Source organism: Uloborus diversus, chromosome 3, assembly GCF_026930045.1.
Source record: "Uloborus diversus isolate 005 chromosome 3, Udiv.v.3.1, whole genome shotgun sequence".
In the NCBI taxonomy this organism is placed as follows: domain Eukaryota; kingdom Metazoa; phylum Arthropoda; class Arachnida; order Araneae; family Uloboridae; genus Uloborus; species Uloborus diversus.
In genome coordinates, this window is record NC_072733.1 from 56,326,754 (window position 1) to 56,345,887 (window position 19,134).

General features: G+C 31.2%; 1 protein-coding gene across 1 annotated transcript in view; it reads left to right on the forward strand.

Annotated features, from left to right (window-relative positions):
• The window catches only part of LOC129218347 (uncharacterized), a 142,733-nt gene that overhangs the window by 56,405 nt on the left and 67,194 nt on the right, over positions 1 to 19,134 (forward strand). The window contains exons 3-4 of the mRNA XM_054852592.1: positions 6,091 to 6,204; positions 18,997 to 19,113. Coding sequence (XP_054708567.1) covers positions 6,091 to 6,204; positions 18,997 to 19,113 — 231 coding nt within the window. The remainder of the gene's footprint in view (positions 1 to 6,090; positions 6,205 to 18,996; positions 19,114 to 19,134) is intronic.

Genomic DNA, 19,134 nt, shown 5'->3' on the forward strand with positions numbered 1-19,134 from the left:
TTTGAGGAACTCTAGATTCAGAAAAAAGACCTCTACACATAGGTGTCTTTTTGATGTGTCCTCTTGTTACTATTGAATTATATAAATGTTTAAACATATTTTTGTTTAATCCATGTTAAAACTTTCAGATTAAGTTTAAAGAAAAAAAAATCATATACTTTTGCATTGTTTCCATGAACACATTAATTCAAGGAGAATTTTTAATGCAATTTTGTCTCCTGTGTTACTAGTCTCATGTGTTACCATGATCTTGGTGACACAGGAGACAACAAAGTAACATAGAGGACTTAATTGTTTCTAAGCTTACTATGTAGTTAAATTTTGAAAGAAAAAATATTTAGGTTGAGAGAACATGCAGTATTTATTTTAAATTATATGTAAAATATGAATGTTTAATAAAATTAAATTAAGAACTTGCAAATTTTTCTTTGGTTACATCCGAATTTTGTCAGAGATTGATAATTGAAACAAAAGAGCGCTAGTCTTTTTTTTTGTTTTGTTTAAAATGCAAGAAGGGTATATTTTTTAAAATAAGAAGCACATTTTTACCTTAATGTAACCTTCTTAATGACCTTCTTAACCTACAATAATGAGATTTTTAGTAAATTTGCCCCTTTTTGTTGCAGATAATGGCATTAACCGCTGCTGAAAAGCATCGCCGTTATAGAGAACAAAGAAAACTAAAAAAAACAAGGAAAAAGAGTCGAAAAAAAAAACATGCGACAGATATCATGCAACAGAACAGTTACATTCTGATATGCCTGCTAGAAAATTCAACTAAATAGAAAAAACTAAGGTAAAACAACTGGAGGGGGGGGGGGACTTGAATCTTAATATTTTCACTTGGTGAAGACATAAATTCACACATCTGCAGTGAAGGAAGAAAATTAAACAGAACAGAACGAAAAGCTTTATAAAGATAATTTGCATCGTAAAATAGAGAATAAAAAATTGACACGAAAAGATAGAAAAGTAAGAAAACAAGTATATAAAAAGAGCATAGCACATTAAAATTAAGATGTTAATTTGACTCCTCGTTCAAAAACTAGACAATTTATGAGAGCAAATTTCCCTGGGGGAAAAAACCACCTATAACTCAAAGCGTTTCAATACAACTCTTAAAATCCAACTCCCTAACATATTCAATGTCAACACAATACAAAAATTTGCAAGAAAGAAAGAAGAAATCAGTCTTTAAAAAAATTGTAACAAGTAACATGATTAAGAAGTACAAGATTATGAGAGAAATCGGTTTTTAAGCTATAGGTTTAAAATCTAGAATTCAAAGAGCCATTCAGAAAAAGAAGTGCTTAGAAATAAATGAAAGTGTTCAAGATTTCTTTTAAAATGATATCGTACATCAAGTTTGATGTCTTACAAAATTCTAAAAAATCCAACTTTAAAAATGAAAGGAAGTAGGATAGATTACAAATTTGAAGTACCTATTAATGCATATGAAAATAAATTGTTAGTTTGGATAAAACTCCACTTTTTTTTTTAAGAGTGTTGCATTCATTATGTCTATTTTGCTATTTTGATGTCTCCTGTGTTACCAACACTTTCTTTTAATCTGGACAAAAGGGAAATTTTGTTTTTGAAAATCAAGTTGAAACATATGTAATAACTAATTCGTCTAGGTGAATATTAGTATAATTTTACTGTATTGATATGCTTTTTAATGAACTGCATAAAGTTTTACATTAGGAAAATACAATAAAGGTAATACAGGGGACATAAAAATCCCATTTAAAGAGGAAAAATATTTCACAAACAAAAAATTTCAAGGCAGAGTAAAAGTGCATCTATATCAAAGTCTTAGCACCATAGAGAGAGTTTTTTTACTTTGATATGAAAATATGAAAATAGTTATTTAATAACGGTACCACAGGAGACATTTTTTAGTTTACATGGTTACAACTTCTAAGTTTTATGACTAATATTTTTTTTAAAGTGTGCGTCCAATGTTCAAACTATATTCATGTATATATTTACAAACCTCTGAAACAATATTTTGATTTTATTTAAAAAGGTTTTTTTTTTCATTTTTTCAATTCTTGAAAGAGACCTTTATTTTTGGAATGACCCAATAATGTATGGATTTAGGTACACTATACATAGTTAAAAATTACTAAATTATGCTGTTTAATCATTCAAAAAAAAAAAGAATTAAAAAAAACAGTGAAACCATTAACAAATTACACTATGAAAGTGGACAAATTGCACATAGACATTTTTTAGTCATCAAATTAAACAAAAATGGTAACAGATAAATTGCAATATTAAATCATAATAGGAATATTTTATACTTATTAAAAAATTATGAATAGAAATGTTTGCATTTTTCACAAAGCTGTAACAGTGACATAACTTTTTTGCTGAAAAAAGAAATAGCTATGAAAAGAGCGAGGTTCTTAAAATACAGCTACAATAAACAAACTAAATATTTATACCAAGTTAATAATAACTTAATACGTATATACTACTTGATCTGATGTTTGCACACATAATATTGAACAATTTGACTATTTCATCTTTTATGAAGCATTTTAAACAAGTTCAAATTAACTTTTTCAATTTAACAATAATTTTCTGAAATTTTAAAAATTGCATGATAAAAAAACCCTTCAAACTTATTCATAATATATTATTAAAAATACAATTAAAAAAAAATAACTTTTATTCATTGATTTAATAAAAATTACATAAAAATAGTTACTTACAATAGAAAAAAATCAATTGCCATAAATGATGCAAAAAAGATGGCGTATTACAAAATATAGGTGAAAGAAGTATGAGAAATACAATGCAAAATGACATCTCTTGAGCAAAAAATATAATCGCTAAATATTTAAGAAATGCTTGAAATGACGAGAGAAGGGGGGGGGGGGTCAACCTCATATTTTGGAGTAACTCGTGACATTAAACTTTGGCCCTAACTTCAGCCTCATTTTTTTAGTACACAACCGCTACCACCAATGCCTTGGAAGAGTTTCTGAATCTACTTGAGCATTTTGGAAGAAAAAGTTCAAACGTCTCTTTGATTTCCAAATTATGTCACCATCCAAAGCGTCTTTAATCAATTTATTCCATCAATGCTCTAAATTCTTCCTAAACAATAGATAAAGCTTGAAAAAAAAAATCTGTAATTTTATGAATGGTGTTAGTTTTAAACAACTCGAAAGTACAACTAGAGTTTAATTTTAGAATTAGAGGGAGGGAGAGGGGGGCATGCAAGTGTTCTCGGAAATTGAAAAAAATAGTCGTAAAAATAGAGTTCAAAAAGATCATAAACATTGAGCAGAAAAACCCTTTTAAAACTTGCACCCAAGTTTGTTTTGACGTGCAGTAGCAGATTTAAAATATCGCAAATGTTGCAATCGCACGGAGACCCCATAACCATAGGGGCACCGTAGGAGTTACAAAAATGCTTATGATAAATGTTTTACAAGTTCCGTGATAGAGAAAGAGGGCCCAAAATGTATTTGGACAGGCCCCAAACTCCACCAAAGCGATACAGAAAAGACTGCATGACTGTGATTCATATTACAAGTATCAAAAAATCAAAAATTACCGTCTGTTCAAGGGGAATCCAACAAAATGTCACAAATACCAGTTTCCCCATCTGATATTTGTTTCCAAGTTGGTCTCCAATTCAGCTATATATCACCAAATGATCGTCAGTCTAGGACGCTATATTAGTTTTGCATTGAAATAAGTAATTAATAGCCATAAAAACAATGAGTAAATATGCCTTTTAGAACACCCGACTGAAAGCAAAAAAGGAAGTGCACAACTGGAACATTCCCAGACCTCTTTATACGAAATTTCAACCTTCTACAGCTTACCATTTTTGAGTTATGACTTATTAGAGATACATACGTACATCCAGCCGCAAAAAACAATGCAATAATTAACTTGTTTGTACCTGAATGCAGTATTAAAAATTCTTTCAGGGGTGACTAAAATATAAATTCATACTGAAATTTAACTAAAAAAATTTATATGAAAGCAAGAATTCCCTTTACTTTGTATTAAAAAGTAGAACAGCAAAGGTTCTTTTTCTTCGAAAACATCGACCAATTCCATCGGCTTTTCGATGTTTTTTAGGGCCAATGGTCGGATGTTAACTGCAAGTTAGCATCGGCCGTGGATGCCGATGGCAAAATTGTTGAACAATCGGTGCCAATGCATCAGTCGAGTCCTACTAATCATGATTTAAAGAATAAATCATTATTTTTTAGATTAATTTTTATTTTACTTAAAATATTGTTACTTCTTCAAGTTTTTTTATTTAGTTGCTAAAATTGTATGTTGAATTGTTTTTTGATATCATATTGTCTGTGGATCATACTAAGTTATTTTTTTTTTTCGGGCCAATTTTATCTTCTAAAAACACTACAACACAACAGCTGTTACACCAATTCAGAGCTTTTTTTTGCAGTATACTGAACATGTATATACTTACTGAGTATGCTACATATTGTTAAACATTATTAATAGCGGATAGTTATTTTTTGGCTAAATGAGTTAGAGTTATTTGAAAGATATAATTGGCTTGAGAGAATAAAAATATTTAATGTAAATTTTTGAACATTTTTTTTAGTATTCAATAATATTAAAATTCATTAAATTAAATTTCTTGATTTTGCTTTCTTTAGTTGTTCACCTCAATAGCTGTGGAGAAATAATTCTTTTAATTAGTTCATACTAATAGAGTTAGTGGAAAGCTGAAATAGAATTTAAGGAAATGTTAAGGTTTTTCATTTTGCATTCCTAAAAAAAATATATAAAGTAAAATTACAACGTGCAACCATTTTTTTAGGGACAAGCTATAAAAGTAAAATTAAGGATCTCAGTGAAAAAACTATTCTATTTATTAGGCCTCAAAAGTGAAAGAAAAATATAATGACTTTTTAGGGATTTTGTTCACTGTACAAACCCTGAATTTGGCATTTCCCTCAACTAATCTTATGATTGTTTTGATTGTTGTATTCTTACTGCAGTTAAAGACTTCAAGCCAGATTACATATCAGAATATGTGAGTATTTATTTGTTTAGTGTTAAGATAAAAGAAGTAAGCTACAATCGGGAAAATATTGAAGTTTTCTATTTCTGTTTGTGAAGGAAATTTTTTGAAAATTTTGTTCCTTGACATTGGTTGATCCCCCAAGTTTGAGCCTCCTTGACATTGGTTGATCCCTCAAGTTTGAGCTTTGTTTTTGCACTAAACTTCTCCGCAAATATGCTAATACATACTGTAATTATTTCAAATAAAGAGCATAAAATTCTTATATTTCTTATCAACGTAAGTGTTTAATAAGTGTCAGCCAAATTGTCAAAATGTCAGTAGAGATCCAAACTTCGGCATATTTCCTAAGCCCAAAACTGATGTTGGTCCAGTTGCTGCCCTATTTTGGGCCCTATGCTGCACTTACTTTCAATTATGCAGTAAAAAATAAGATGAATAAAAGTTGGGTTTTTCCTTTTGAATTTTCAAAAAACATCGGCGATACTTCGGCATTTAGATGTTTTCCAAGGCCGATGGGCCGATGTTTTCTCCAAATAAGCATCAGCCGCCGATGGCTAAAATTTTGAACCTTCCGTGCCGATGCATCAATCAAGTCCTAATATTGACTTTGTAAATTTTTGTTTGTTGAGGAAAAGAAAGTTAGGAATAAAATGTTTTTAAAATGTTGGTTTAAAAACTAATATGCATACACTATGCATAATACTATGTATTACAGTGAGAGGTTTGCACCTTTTATATTTAAAGATCAGTGTGGGCTATATTTTGACAAGGACAATCGATTATAACCCTCAATGTGGTAACTTTGGCTATGATCAAAAATAAGACATAACTTTGGCAGCATTGGAAGACTCATCCTATGACTTATACAATTGACTTGAAATCATTCTATGATCAACCTATCACAATCAATCACTGTTTTACATCGTTCGAAAGCAAACATCAATAATCGTTTCCTTAAACTTTATACTGTTCTTTACTTTATACTACCCAATGCTTTTTTAAATAATAATATTAAAAAAATGTACATATTTTATTGCAACATTTTTTCCTTTTTATTTCAGGTTCCATCACAGGAAGTTTGGCTTGTTTCATCGAATATAAAAGCTGTTGTTTCTCATTTGCAAACATCTGGTCATACAGCTATAGTAGGAGATTCAGAATATAAAATTAATGAAGTATGCATCTCACTTGGTATATATTAGTGAGTTTTTTACTTTAAATGATAATAACAGTTCATTTATGCAGATATTGTGTTTAACAACTTTAAGTTTTGCCAGTGTCTTCCAGGGTCATATCCAGGGGGGGGGGGGGGGCAAAAAAATTTTGACGTAAAGCAAGAAAATTTTTTTGCCCTTAATATTTCTAATTCCAGAAAATGGAAAATAATAAATGTAATTTTTCTTATTTTTGTCAATATTTAATGACAAAAATTTGAAGCAATGCAGAGAAATGAAGCAACTAAAGTTATCATTAGCTGCAAAACATGTTTGAAAACGAGATACTGATGTGCACTTCCTGCTCTCTTTCCCAAATCAAACAACAGGATATTTTTTTAGTATCCATTTTACGTGCCTGCCAACCAGTTAACCAGACGAAACAAAAACGGAAATGTTCACACACACATTCGATACGAATACAATCAACGTATCCTCCAACAAGACACAAGGTTCTTGGAAAAGGTCCTTCGCACCAGTGTCTAAAACACATTTTTTATTAGGGACAAACTTATACAAAACTATTTTGCAAGCATATTTCCTTTTTTGAAGCTTTTCAATCTTAGAAATGATGTATAATTAGTAGAGATTACAAGCTAGGAAATCTGAAAAGTATGTGAAGGTTGTAGGCCTTTCTGTTCTGCGACATTTATTTTACCGTAATTGCTGTCACCAACTTCAGATGGTCATGTGTCTAGCTGGGAAGCGAGACAGAATGGGCGAGATCCGATTGCCATCAGAGTCCTCCGCCTGATTCTGGGCCCTTCTCCATATGCTTTGCAGCCCTATTGTCCATGCGGCATGCTTAAACAAGGGGAAGGGAAAGCTTTTATGAGCAATTTTTTGGCATTGTTTTTGTAGGGTTCTATTTTTCTTAAAACAGAAAGCCTCCTTTCTCAACCAAAATCATTAAAGGTCATCTCAAATCTCATTTCCAGGAGAAGAACTACCAAACATCTCGCCTTCTAACAACATCGAAAATCGTTTAAGACTACTTTTTTTTGAGCTACAATTTTGAAAAATTGCCTAGCCCCTAACGTTACCAAATATAGTGTGCAGTCGCTTCCATTTCGGAAAATTTCCGGGCAAGCAATTCGCGCCTTGAACCCCTCCTTTTAATATCGTCCAAATCGTCAAAACATGGATTTTTAAAAATGACAATTCGTTGAAGTGCTTAGCATGCAGTCCTCTTAGAAGAGACGGAAACGATGCTTCCATTTGAAATCTGAAAGTGAAAAAATTATAATTTCAAACAAATTAAGGTGCGACCTCTAAACCCTCACCCCTAGTCCCTCAATATCACTTAAAAACTTTACTTTTTTGGATTTCTATTTTGAAATGTTTATTGAGGAGAACCAAAGAGTCCTCTTTCTTGTAATCATCAAAGTTTTTGTTGGTAACTGTGTTTTGGAACCTCAATGTTGAAAAATTGGAATGAAAGGTATAGGTGATCGATTTTACTCTATTAAAAAAAAAAAACCATCGAAGATGGAACCAAAGTCCCATCCCTTACTTTAACGTCAACACATGTTGCTTATAATTGTATTTTTTAAGACTTCAGTTTCTTAAAATTTCCTCAGAAAGCCCCCTGAAAGTTCCCACCATCCAAACTGCCAGAGACCATCTCTGGGGGATGAGCCCCCGACTCCCCTAGCAGATACAGGAAATTTTAAGCACCCCCCCCCCCCCCCCCAAATATTTTCTGATTGTGCCACTGTTGTACAGTGTAGGAAGCTGGGGCTGTACTTAAGACCGAGATGAATGGGTGAAGACAACGACGAAACAACTACTTTCAATCATAACCATTTGAAGTTGTGCAGTGGAGCGGGGGGGGGGGGGGGGGTTAAGGTTTGTTTTAGAAAAGAAAGTTTCACATTTAAAAGAAAGAATTATACCGAAAAAGGGAAAAACTACACTTGTAAAGCAAAATGAAAATTTGCAATGTTTGAACATTCTTTATTATTATTATTCTTTACCCAGGGGAAGGGCGGCACTTTGCAGAATTGTCCAGGGCAGCAAAACTGCTAGAGCCTGCCCTGATTTAGGAAAACATATGCAAAAATTTATTACTCAAGAGAATATTTTTTAGGTCCAACTTTATTTATTTCTCTGAATTACAGGTTGTCTCAGTTATAGTATTCTATTAATACTTATGAAATCTTCTTAGTTAAATTTTCGTATTTTTTTTGCGTTTTTACGTTTGTAATTAAATACAACACATGCATAACAACTGAAGTAAATTAATACAGGTAGAAAAAAAGCACTTAAGATCCACAAATTTAACTGCAATTATTTAATTAACCCTTTAAACGCTTCCTTAAGTTCCAAGTGTAAAATATTGAATTGCCTCATAAAAATATTACTCTTAAGCATCTCTTTACACAATACAAGAAGAAATTTTCGAGAAAAAAAATTTCTATCTAATATTTTGGCCATGTTCCTGTTTGGGAACATTGGTGTGTTACATTAACTTTTTTACTGCGGCTTTTAATCAATTATGCTTTACGTTTGCTATGGCTTCAGTTTTGTATTTATGCAGAAACACTTGTTATACATGATACTCATTTCAATTTTAAATGTTAAAATATTTCAACATATATGAAAATAGAAAAAAAAAATCAATACATATCAATAAGCAAATTTATTCAAAATTTGATACCAATTACATGAAATCAGGGAGCTGGAGTCAGTCTTTTTTTTTCTCTATGTCTAAATTGTTTTCAAAGCTACAAAGTTAGAGTCAGAGTTGGGGAGTCAGAGTCCCACTAATTTTTGGATACAGGAGTCAGAGTCGACTGCTCTAAAATTCTAGGAGTCGGAGTCTGGAGTTGGTCAACAAGAGTTCCAGTACTTCTGTTCCAACAAAACTTGTTTGAAGTAAATTTGCCTTTTAGTTCGGGATCAAGATTGACCCTTATATTCCTCGTAGGTGCTACTGTTAAGGGATTTGAAGTGTTAAAAATTGAACGGAAGATTGTTCAAATCAAAAAGACGTTTTCTATACATGTTCTTTAAAAGATTTTTCTACAAAATTTATTTGAAGTAAATTCGCCTGTATAAGTTCGAGATTTATATTTGCCTTGAATTTCCCTGTGGGTGCGAATGTTAAGTTTTCTTGAGCTGTTCAAAATTGAACGAAAAGTTGTTCAAATCAAAAAATGAAATATAGGAATGAGGTGTCCTTGCCAAGATCTTTCAAACAAAAAAAAATTGCTTGAATTGGACTATTCACTCAAAAGATATTTGAGGGGGACACACAGATCGACCGACAGACACATTTTCCCCAGCTCAATACCTTGCTTTCCAATTTTAATTTTCAAAATTTATTGAGTTATTGAATTTATTTTTGACTTTTTATGTTTTTAGTGATATTTTTAAGATGCATTCGCCTTCTTCCATTCTTTTTTCTTTATCTGACTTTTACTGGAAAATTAGGCAGAAAAGTAAAATAATTGATTGGGGGCCAAATCTCTGGAAAGTCTCATGTGACCAGGGAGGAAAATTTATTGTTAGCAGTTTGAAGCCTAAGCGGAGTACTAGAGAAGAGCTGTAAACATCTTCATTTCTACATACAAAACTTTTTTCTACATCACTCCCACCCTAAAACTGGAGACGAAGGGGAGGGGGTGGAAAGGGAAACAGTGAAATGTCACAATATCACCCACTTGCATCAGATGCCCCCAGATGCATCAATAGAAATTGTTTTCAATTCCAAGGCTTTTACTAATCATAAACCTGAACTTACGCAGTGGCGTAAATTGCCCAGTTTGTATAGCGGATTAGGCCAATGAGGACTATGTTCCCTATCGGGAACAACAAAAGTTTGTTCACTTATAGGATCTACATTTCTGTTGTTGGAAATTATTATCGGTCATCAAAAGGATCCATATTTATTGTTACTCTAGAATCTCAAAAGAGTTAAGCATTAAAAATATATATATATTCATTTTTTAGTCTGTTTCTGGGAAAATTGGTAAAAAAGCTCATTTTTGCGAATTTTTGTAGACAACAGTAATTGCAAATTAAAGCTAGTTTTCTTTCAAAAATTCAGATCTATTTTTGACCATGTATACAAAAAAAAAAAAAAAAAATAAATAAATAAATAAATCCTCACAAGAGAAACTTTTTTTTTTACGACTTTTTAAAATTGATGTTCCCATTTGGGAGCATTGGTGCTTAAAAGGTTTTAAACAGTCAAAAAAAAAAAAAAATCATTCTCTCATAAAAATTGCTAAAAATTTTAAATGTTCATCGAATCAATTATTATCACTTCCAATTTTAAATGAAATGACTCGCCATATGTGTGTGGGAAGTTTGTTTTTGATTTATTGAAGAAAATCTTTTACAAACAACCATCATTTAATAATTGTGGACGGTACCTTTTTTTTGTTTAAAATGTTTTATGCATGATTTACCGTTTTGTCTATGGTATGCCGTTTTGTCTTCAGCAATAAATTAAGCTATGTAGAATAATTTTATTTTAATTTAATTTACAAAAGTTTTTAAATTATTATTAAAAAGAAAATTAAATTAACTTCTCTGTTTGTCCCGGAAACTAGCAACTCTATTTCTTATTGAAATCAATTTAGCAAGTGATTTTTTCTGCTTTTAATTCACTGAATCCTCCATTTCAAGTTAAAAAAGGTTTTTGTCTGAAACTTAATATTTACGATTTTGAGTTCTATGTTAAATTTATCTCACAAATATTCTTGAAAGGATATAGTGAGTGTTAAATATAATTCTAGTTTGAATTCTTATATTAATTGCATGTTTCTTTTTCTTGGTGAATAGTTGCAAGAAAAATGGAGCATTGAAATTTAGTCCAAGAAGGTTTGAATTTTGGGGCATTAATCCTTTTTGATATGAAAGAAATGAGGTCTTATTGTGAAAAACTTTTTAAATTAAGACGTTTACTCTTTTTCAGCAATAATTATTCAATATTTTCCATCTTGCAAAACTAGAAGAAAATTATATTTAGAAGAAAACTGTTGTATTGTCATTCAGTAGAGCATGCAGAATTTTTTTCTATGAATGAGCAAGAGATGGAGGGGGGGGGTTAATTCATAACTTTTATATATTTGTTTCAACACACATATTACGGGTATGGCAGTCTTGACTGCAGTCCAATTGTTTTGGGACTCTTTTAGTTGCGACTGTTTTCACTTCTAAATTTGTTTGGGAGTTTAAATGAAAGATTGGTCAATATCTATTAGGATTTAATCTTATTCTAAAACTGAAGGAAATTTCATTCATGCATACTGTATACCAAAACAATAAAGTTTTATTTGACTGTATCTTCAACGTGAATTGCTTTGCAATATTTTCCATGCATTTTGGAATTCCTCATAAAATCACGTTTCAAGGACATGAATTACGGCTGTCAATGCTAGAAATGAGAAGTTCCATATCAAATTAACTTGTTTGATTAATAGAGGACAAAAGCTCTAAGTTTCAATCTTATACTATAATTTAAAACTTCTCCAATTCCTTGGCATTATGTTGTTTTCAATACATTATTTTTTCACACAATAAGTGATAATATTAATTTAAATATTGGTTCTACTAAAAAACGTGTTATTTTTATTTGCAAGGATAAAAGTAATATGTTGTAATTTACTTTTTAACGAACTTCAAAAAGGAGCCGTATGTAAGTGCTTTTTTTTTTGTTAGTGCATAGTGTCTCTCTAAGTGAACCGATTTTAATGATTATTTTTTTAGTGCATAGAAGATGGTCTAACTTAGGACCCATACCTTTACCTGATGATATCTGTTCTTTAGAAAAAAGGTATGGGTAGAAAACAGTAAATCTCATGAAATTTCCTTTTTGAATGATTAAATATGAAACTCATTATTGAAAAAAGTGGTTGCCTTTGCATTAGTATTTAGTAGTAATTATAATGAGAGTTTTTAATGAAGATCTCTCTGAAGCAGACATAAAATTCCTTCATTCTCTTTGCTGTGATAGTATTTTTATCTCATCCTTACAAATAATAGATAGTAACGGAGTCAAAATAATTTTTCACTTTCAAGAGCAATCCCAGCTGCAGTTTTGAAGACTGTTCTTTTATTTATTTATTTTTTCAAAAATATTTTTATTTATGCATAAATTTAAGACAATGTCATGTTCCAAAAATGAGGTAAAGTTTTTAATTTTTTTCCTAAAAAGAGATCAATATCTTTAGCTGTTTTAAAAGCTTAGTTTTTCCAATGTTATCTGTTGTTAATTTCATTTTTTCATATTTAACTAGACTGTGAGAAATACAAGCAAATGACTAAAAATATTTGAATACAAATATTTATTTTTCTAATTTTGCCAAACACATAAGAAGTTGTAGGGAGCGACTGTACAAAATAAACGTTTATGAAAGTACAATTTTAAAATTAAAACATTGCTGGTAATAATGCTGTTGAATAATTACAATGTCTATAGATTGCTAGATCACTTTCAGTTAAAATCATTAATTAAGAATGTGTCACCTTTCAAATGTGTAAAAAATACAATTTAATTTAAAAAATAAATTGTTCTCGAAACTATGTTTGTCTGATTTGCTTGATTGTGAAACATATCATTTGTCACAGATTTGTTTCAGTATGCTTAAAATTGAAAATTTATTCATTTTTGCATTGTGAAAAAATTGTGTTTCCGTTATTTTAATGAAAGTTATTGTCATAAAAAAAAATAAATAAAAAAAAATTAAAAAAAAAAAAACATGACTAGTTATGGGCATGGTTAAAAGTTGTTTATTTAACTTTGGATCATTGTTGAACTGTGATGTTGTAGTTCTAGTTCATGGAAAAAACTAATTCTCACAATGTTAGAACTTAGAAGTTACACTTTAATAGCTGTGATATTTTTTATTAATTTTCAATTATGATTTATATACAGTATGTTTGAGAAAAAACTCCCTACTTTGAAACTTTGAAATGACTTAACAGAAAAACCCTGTGAGATAAAAAGGTGAAACAAGTTGTATGTTGCACCAGTGATTTGGAATTTTTTATACACCGGTTTTCCAAAATAGTTCAAAAATTCAGAGTACTGTAAGTCAACTCTTTTTACATCATTGTATGAAAATGTGCTTAGATCAAATCCTTTGGTTCGGTGTGACTACCTTTCACAGCAGTAACATTTTGCAAGCGAATGATCATATTACTATTATGAACAGTGGCCGTGTGGAACCCATCGGATTAAAACGATATTGTGTACACAAATCAATTATAAAAACTGAAAATTCCATATTTTCTGTCAAAAAGCTTAAAAAAGTAAGTACATACAAGTCTACTGTCCCCTTAAACTTGATTTTGTATGCACAAAGAAGATGGGGGTACATTTTGAGTAATTGATCATGAAATTGCCTTTAAAAAATTCTTCTTTTAACGAAATCCTTTAATTTTGTTAGATTAACAGTAGAGGTGAGACATCGATGTTGATGTGTTAGAAACATCGATGTTTTACTTTCAATGTTTTTGGGCCATTGATGTTTTGGTTTCGATGTTGATGTTTTTGCATTTTAGTTGAAAATTGTCATAAAACTTGCTCTAATTTCCTCACTAGGTAATTAAGTTTACTTATGGAGTTTCCCAAAAAAAAAATTTTTTTTTGCACCTATTTTATAAAATCAATTTTTCTGTGTAGAGGATGATTTTTGGGAAGATCACTACAAGATAGTAGAAGAGAGTGAGGAAGAGTTCAAAGCTATTGGAAGAACCTGACACTGGTAGTCTGGTGCCAGAACTTACAATCTATTTCAAGGCTCCAGTTCTTAAACTAAAGGAAAATCCTATACGTTACTACGGTGAAATGTATAACTTTAAAAATTTAGAGCTGGTAAAAGTTGCTTTAAAATATTTGATAGTGATGGTAATTTCTGTTCCATCGGAAAGAGATATTTCTCTGACTGGTGGGATAGTCTGCGAAAAAGAGAAATGCACTTCTAGGGGGACATAGTAAACAAATTTCTTTTTCTCCAAACTATGAACAACAATGCACGGGGTTACTTATCGATTTCCCCCAACAAGTCGTCCCTCATTACTTTCTTTAATTATTAACTAACAGTACAACACATATTTCTTGATCTTAAAAATAATTGTTAGAATTAATTTTGTATTTTTAAAATAATTAGCACAACTTTTTCTCATCATTCAACTGATGGTAAAGGCTATGATAAATTTTTTCTTAGAGTCTTTTTTGATGTAAATTTACTTTTAGTTTCATTCAGTTTGAAAATATTTCCTTATTACTATAACTAGTTTGTATTAATCGGTACTTGTCTTATTATCAATTTTTGTCCTACTATAATACCAAGACGTTGCGAAATTATTCTTATTAAATTATATTCATGATTTGAGGTTCAGTATTTTCAATTTAGTCATCGGGTACGTATTCTTTTGCATGTTATACATTGATAAAAAGATCGATGTTTTAAAACATCCATGTTTGGAAACATCGATGTTTTTTGATCGATGTATCAATATCATCGATGTTTTAATTTCTAACATCGATGTTTTAATTTCTAACATCGATGTTTTGCCATCAATGTCGCACCTCTAGTTAGCAGTCATGATGACATTGAAAGTTTCCAGGAGACCTCAGAGTAAAATATAGATGAAAATATCACAATTCCCCAAATATCTAAAGTTTACAAAAACGACATAGGTTTTTACCTTCATGACAGTTTCTCGGATGACTCTTTGCGAGCAAATATATTGAAAAAATCCTTGGTTACCCAGCGAGTCCTAAAAATTTTGTGAGCAAATTATAGGAAAGAAAAAGAAAACTTTTCAACTCTCCTGAATGAAAAAGTTTTCTTAGCTGCTGTACTCGGATGTTGCAAAGATGTTCTATGTACAGTTTGTGTCCTTTTTGTGACATTCGAAGTCAGCAAAGGGAATCATCAGTGTCTACTGAATCTTGTTAAACGCCCGTTTACAAACTGGAAAGATGTGTTGGAGATTTTTTCCCATCATGAAAAGACAATTCATCACAGAGAGGCAGCAATTTCTGCTGACAGCTTTCTAAAATTTTTTGAAAGAACAGAAGAAGACATTTGCTCCAAAATAAACAAGGAAGCTGGAAAATTGGTACAGAAAAATAGACAGATGCTAGCAAACAAAGTTCAAACTACCATTTTGTGTGGTAAGCAGGAAATAGCCCTCAGAGGTATTGACGACTGCGGTCATATTTCATTGGAGGATCAAACACACAATGATGGAAATTTTAGATCATTAATTCGCTATCGAGCCCAGTTTGAGGACACAGTTTAGCCGGAGCACATCTCTTCCACTGGTTTGAACGAATTATACACGAGTTCTGTTGTCCAGAAGGACCTAATCAAATTAATAGGAGATAATATAAAATCTCAAATCGTTAATAAATCGTTGAAAGCAAATTACCTTCCCATGTTAGCAGATGGTACTACGGATATTAGGACAATGGATCAATTTTCACTATGCATCCGATATATTAATGTCGAAAGATTTTAAATAAGAGAAGATTTCATTGAATTTATCCCAATATATGATGGAACTGGAACTGCATTAGCTAATTAAAGCAAGAATTTCCAACATGGGACTGGATGCTAATAAATTAAAGGGTATAGGCTACAGTGGGGCAAGTGCCGTGAAAGGGCCCTTTACGGAAGTGCAAGCATGCATTAGGGATGAGTATCCCAAAGCTTTGTACATTCATTGTGCAGCTCATTGTTTGAATCTCTGTTTATCTGATGCATCAAAAGTGCAAGCAGTAAGAAACGTATTTGGCACTGTGTCTGAAGTTCTGGAAATCTTCAAAGCAAGCAAATGTTTTAAAAGAAGCTCGAAAATCCTCAGAAAGACCCTCAGTTACTTGTCCCGTGTTACTTGTATTTGATGTAGATTTATTACTTATTGCTGGGTATAATTTGTTTAGACAAGATAGAGTAGGCAAAAAAGGTGGTGGGGTTTTATTTTATGTTAGAGACAGTTTCATTTGCAATGAATTGGTCATAAATGATAAGCCTACTGATATTGATATGATTTGGCTGGAGTTGATGAGCAATAAGGGCAAAATATTGCACTTTGGAAACATTTATGGACTTGAATCCATGATATTGTCATGGATTCGTTGTAATTTCCATAATTGTAATCTCATATTTGTTGCCCCAAATGAACAACCAACGTCAACGTTCGAGTAGGGTCAGATTAAGATATCAAGCAGCCCAAGGCCAAATAATGTTTTGGAGTGTACTTTATTCAAACTTTAAAATTTTAGCAATTAGATAAAACCATTTTTGTGATTTTGGGGCCATAGGCCACAGTTTAGTCAGCCTATTTTCAGTAATAAGGCTCTACATTTGCGGTTGAGCTATATTTTTGAGTTCTCTCCAGTTGGCGATTTGCATTTTTATTAGATTTTTCTTGGTTTCACCATGATAATGGACGCATAAAGATAGCTGAGGTGCATTTGATCTTTTCTGGATAGAATCAACCACAATGCCAGGTGTTGATCCAGAGTGTGATAATGGAACCTATGACCTCCAGAACCTAGCGTAAAGCTGCATTTTGGAAAGTTATATTTTAAAAAACTCTACCTAAACCACCTACATATGACCAAAAATGATAGTCCCATTTCAGAATTTGCCCCTCCAAAACAAGTAGCTGAACTCGCCCTGTCTCACTATCAAAGAACTCTGCACTTTTGATTTCAATTTCAGCTTGGATTTGAAGGGCAAAACTGAAATAAATATTTTAGGAAAGTTAAACTATAAGAGTAATAAAATTTTTTTTAAGTTGGCTCACACTTGGCGACTAGCCCCGTCAGGGATACCCGACCAACAGATCAGGCCAGGCTGCCCCTGTATACGTGGATTTAATAATCCATGGATATAATAATATCCTCGGCTATCAAAATAAAATCACATTAAACATTATTTGAAATGAAAGTTCTGAAGAATTTAAGGCACTGCAGTTTCCCTCTGCAATTGTTGCTTGTTATTTTTAACTTGGTATTGTACTAAGAACTAAACGAAAAAATTGGATAGATTCAAGAGCTGTAAAGGAATAAGGAAAGCTCTTAAATATGTAAAATAAAATATCAACTAAAGTCTATGTCATATTTTAACTAAATGGCATGTACATAGCAAACAAATAAAGTTCATGTTATGATATTAATATAATGGTTGAACTTATTATTAACTGTTTTTTCACCTATAAGCTCATTCTATTTGCCTTAAAAAAGGGGTTCCTTGCAACCCTGAAATATTTCTAGTTTCTTGCAAAGTTGTGCTTTTTAGTGTTGTATTATTATCTTGAAAAAGTTGATGTATAAACAAATATAAATATTAATTACCTTACTAAATGATAAGTATTAATTAATTGCAGAAAATTGTGACTGGAAAAATTTTGCATTTTGATATGTAAAATTTTTTTAAGGTCATACTAGAAATATTCTGGAATTGTCGACCATAATAAGGTTAATACACACTATTTCTGATTTTGTAAATAAGGTTAAAGTGTTGACAGAATGTGCATATGCATTTGGGTCTTTCCATGTCAAGTGATCCGAAATTTGAGAAATTTTTTCCCTCACCTTTTTGTATTTCTTTGAAATTTGGCTCTTCGATTGTACCCTTTGAGGTAATCAAAAGTCCTAATTTTCAGATTTTTATCTCTTTTACAAAAAAGGAAGTATTGTTTTCGCAAAAAAAATTTTCACTCAAAGATCGGCCTTAATTTCCATTTTTCTCACCCCCGAATGAATGTTGAGTTTTTTTTTCGACCCAATCACACTTGGGTGTATACCTAGGAACGTACAGACACCCAAAATATCCCTTGTCAGCTCATTCAAGCATAGTCATAATTAATTTCTACTTACTAGACCATCACCAGTAAGAGAACCCCATATTTAACTAAATAGAATCTGAAAAAGATCATAATTTCTTATGCCAAATTTTATTCAAAAATTAAAAAAAAAAAAAACATGGTCCCATTGAGATTCCAACTTGAAGTTTTGCACAAACAAAGATAAAACACACAAAAACTTTTGAGAATTAAAAAAAAAATCATTATATGTTTTCTGAGAAATTAAAATTTTAAATTCAAGTATCATTTTTAAAAAATGAGAATTTAAATGAAATCAGTCATGTTGCATATCATATTAAACAGCAACTAATGTACTTTAAAATACTTTTAACCAAATCTTTCTATCTATATTTGGTGCCGAGTTACAGTCCATTTTATGCTCAAACATCCATGAAAAAAAGAGGGTTTTTCTAAAAATCAAAAGTCTCATATTATTAAAAAATAAGAGAGATAAAAATCTAAAAATTTGATCTTTTGGTTACCTCAAAGGGTACAATTGATGAGCCAAATTTCAAAGAAATACAAAAACGTGAGGGGCAAAAACTTTGGATCACTTGACATGGAATGACCCATTTGTGTTATGTCTTCATTGGTTATGTTGTTCTGAACTTTCATTTCATGATACTTTTGCACAGTTTGTCTAGACTTATGAAAAATCTTATAAATTAAGTAAATACAGTAAAAGCTCTCTAATGCGGACACTAACAGGAGCATTATTTGTCTGCAATAGAGGGGGGTCCGCAGGACAGGGGTTTAATAATGTTATTTACCTTGGAATAGGGGAATTAAAAGTTGTCTGTATAATAAAGGTGTCCAAATTTGAGGGTTGTCCATTAGGAGGGGTTTTACTGTAATAATGGTTGCTAGTAAATGTAAAAACTTTTCTATTATTACATATGCTATAATTTTTTCTAGCTTATCTGTGCCTTATCTATGTTTTGTTCTCACAATGAATGTCTGAATTCAATATCAGTTACACAGAAAACCCTGAAGTCTGGTATTAATGGTATTTACATTCAAGGCACAATAAAAGTAAGTTCTCACTATTTTTTC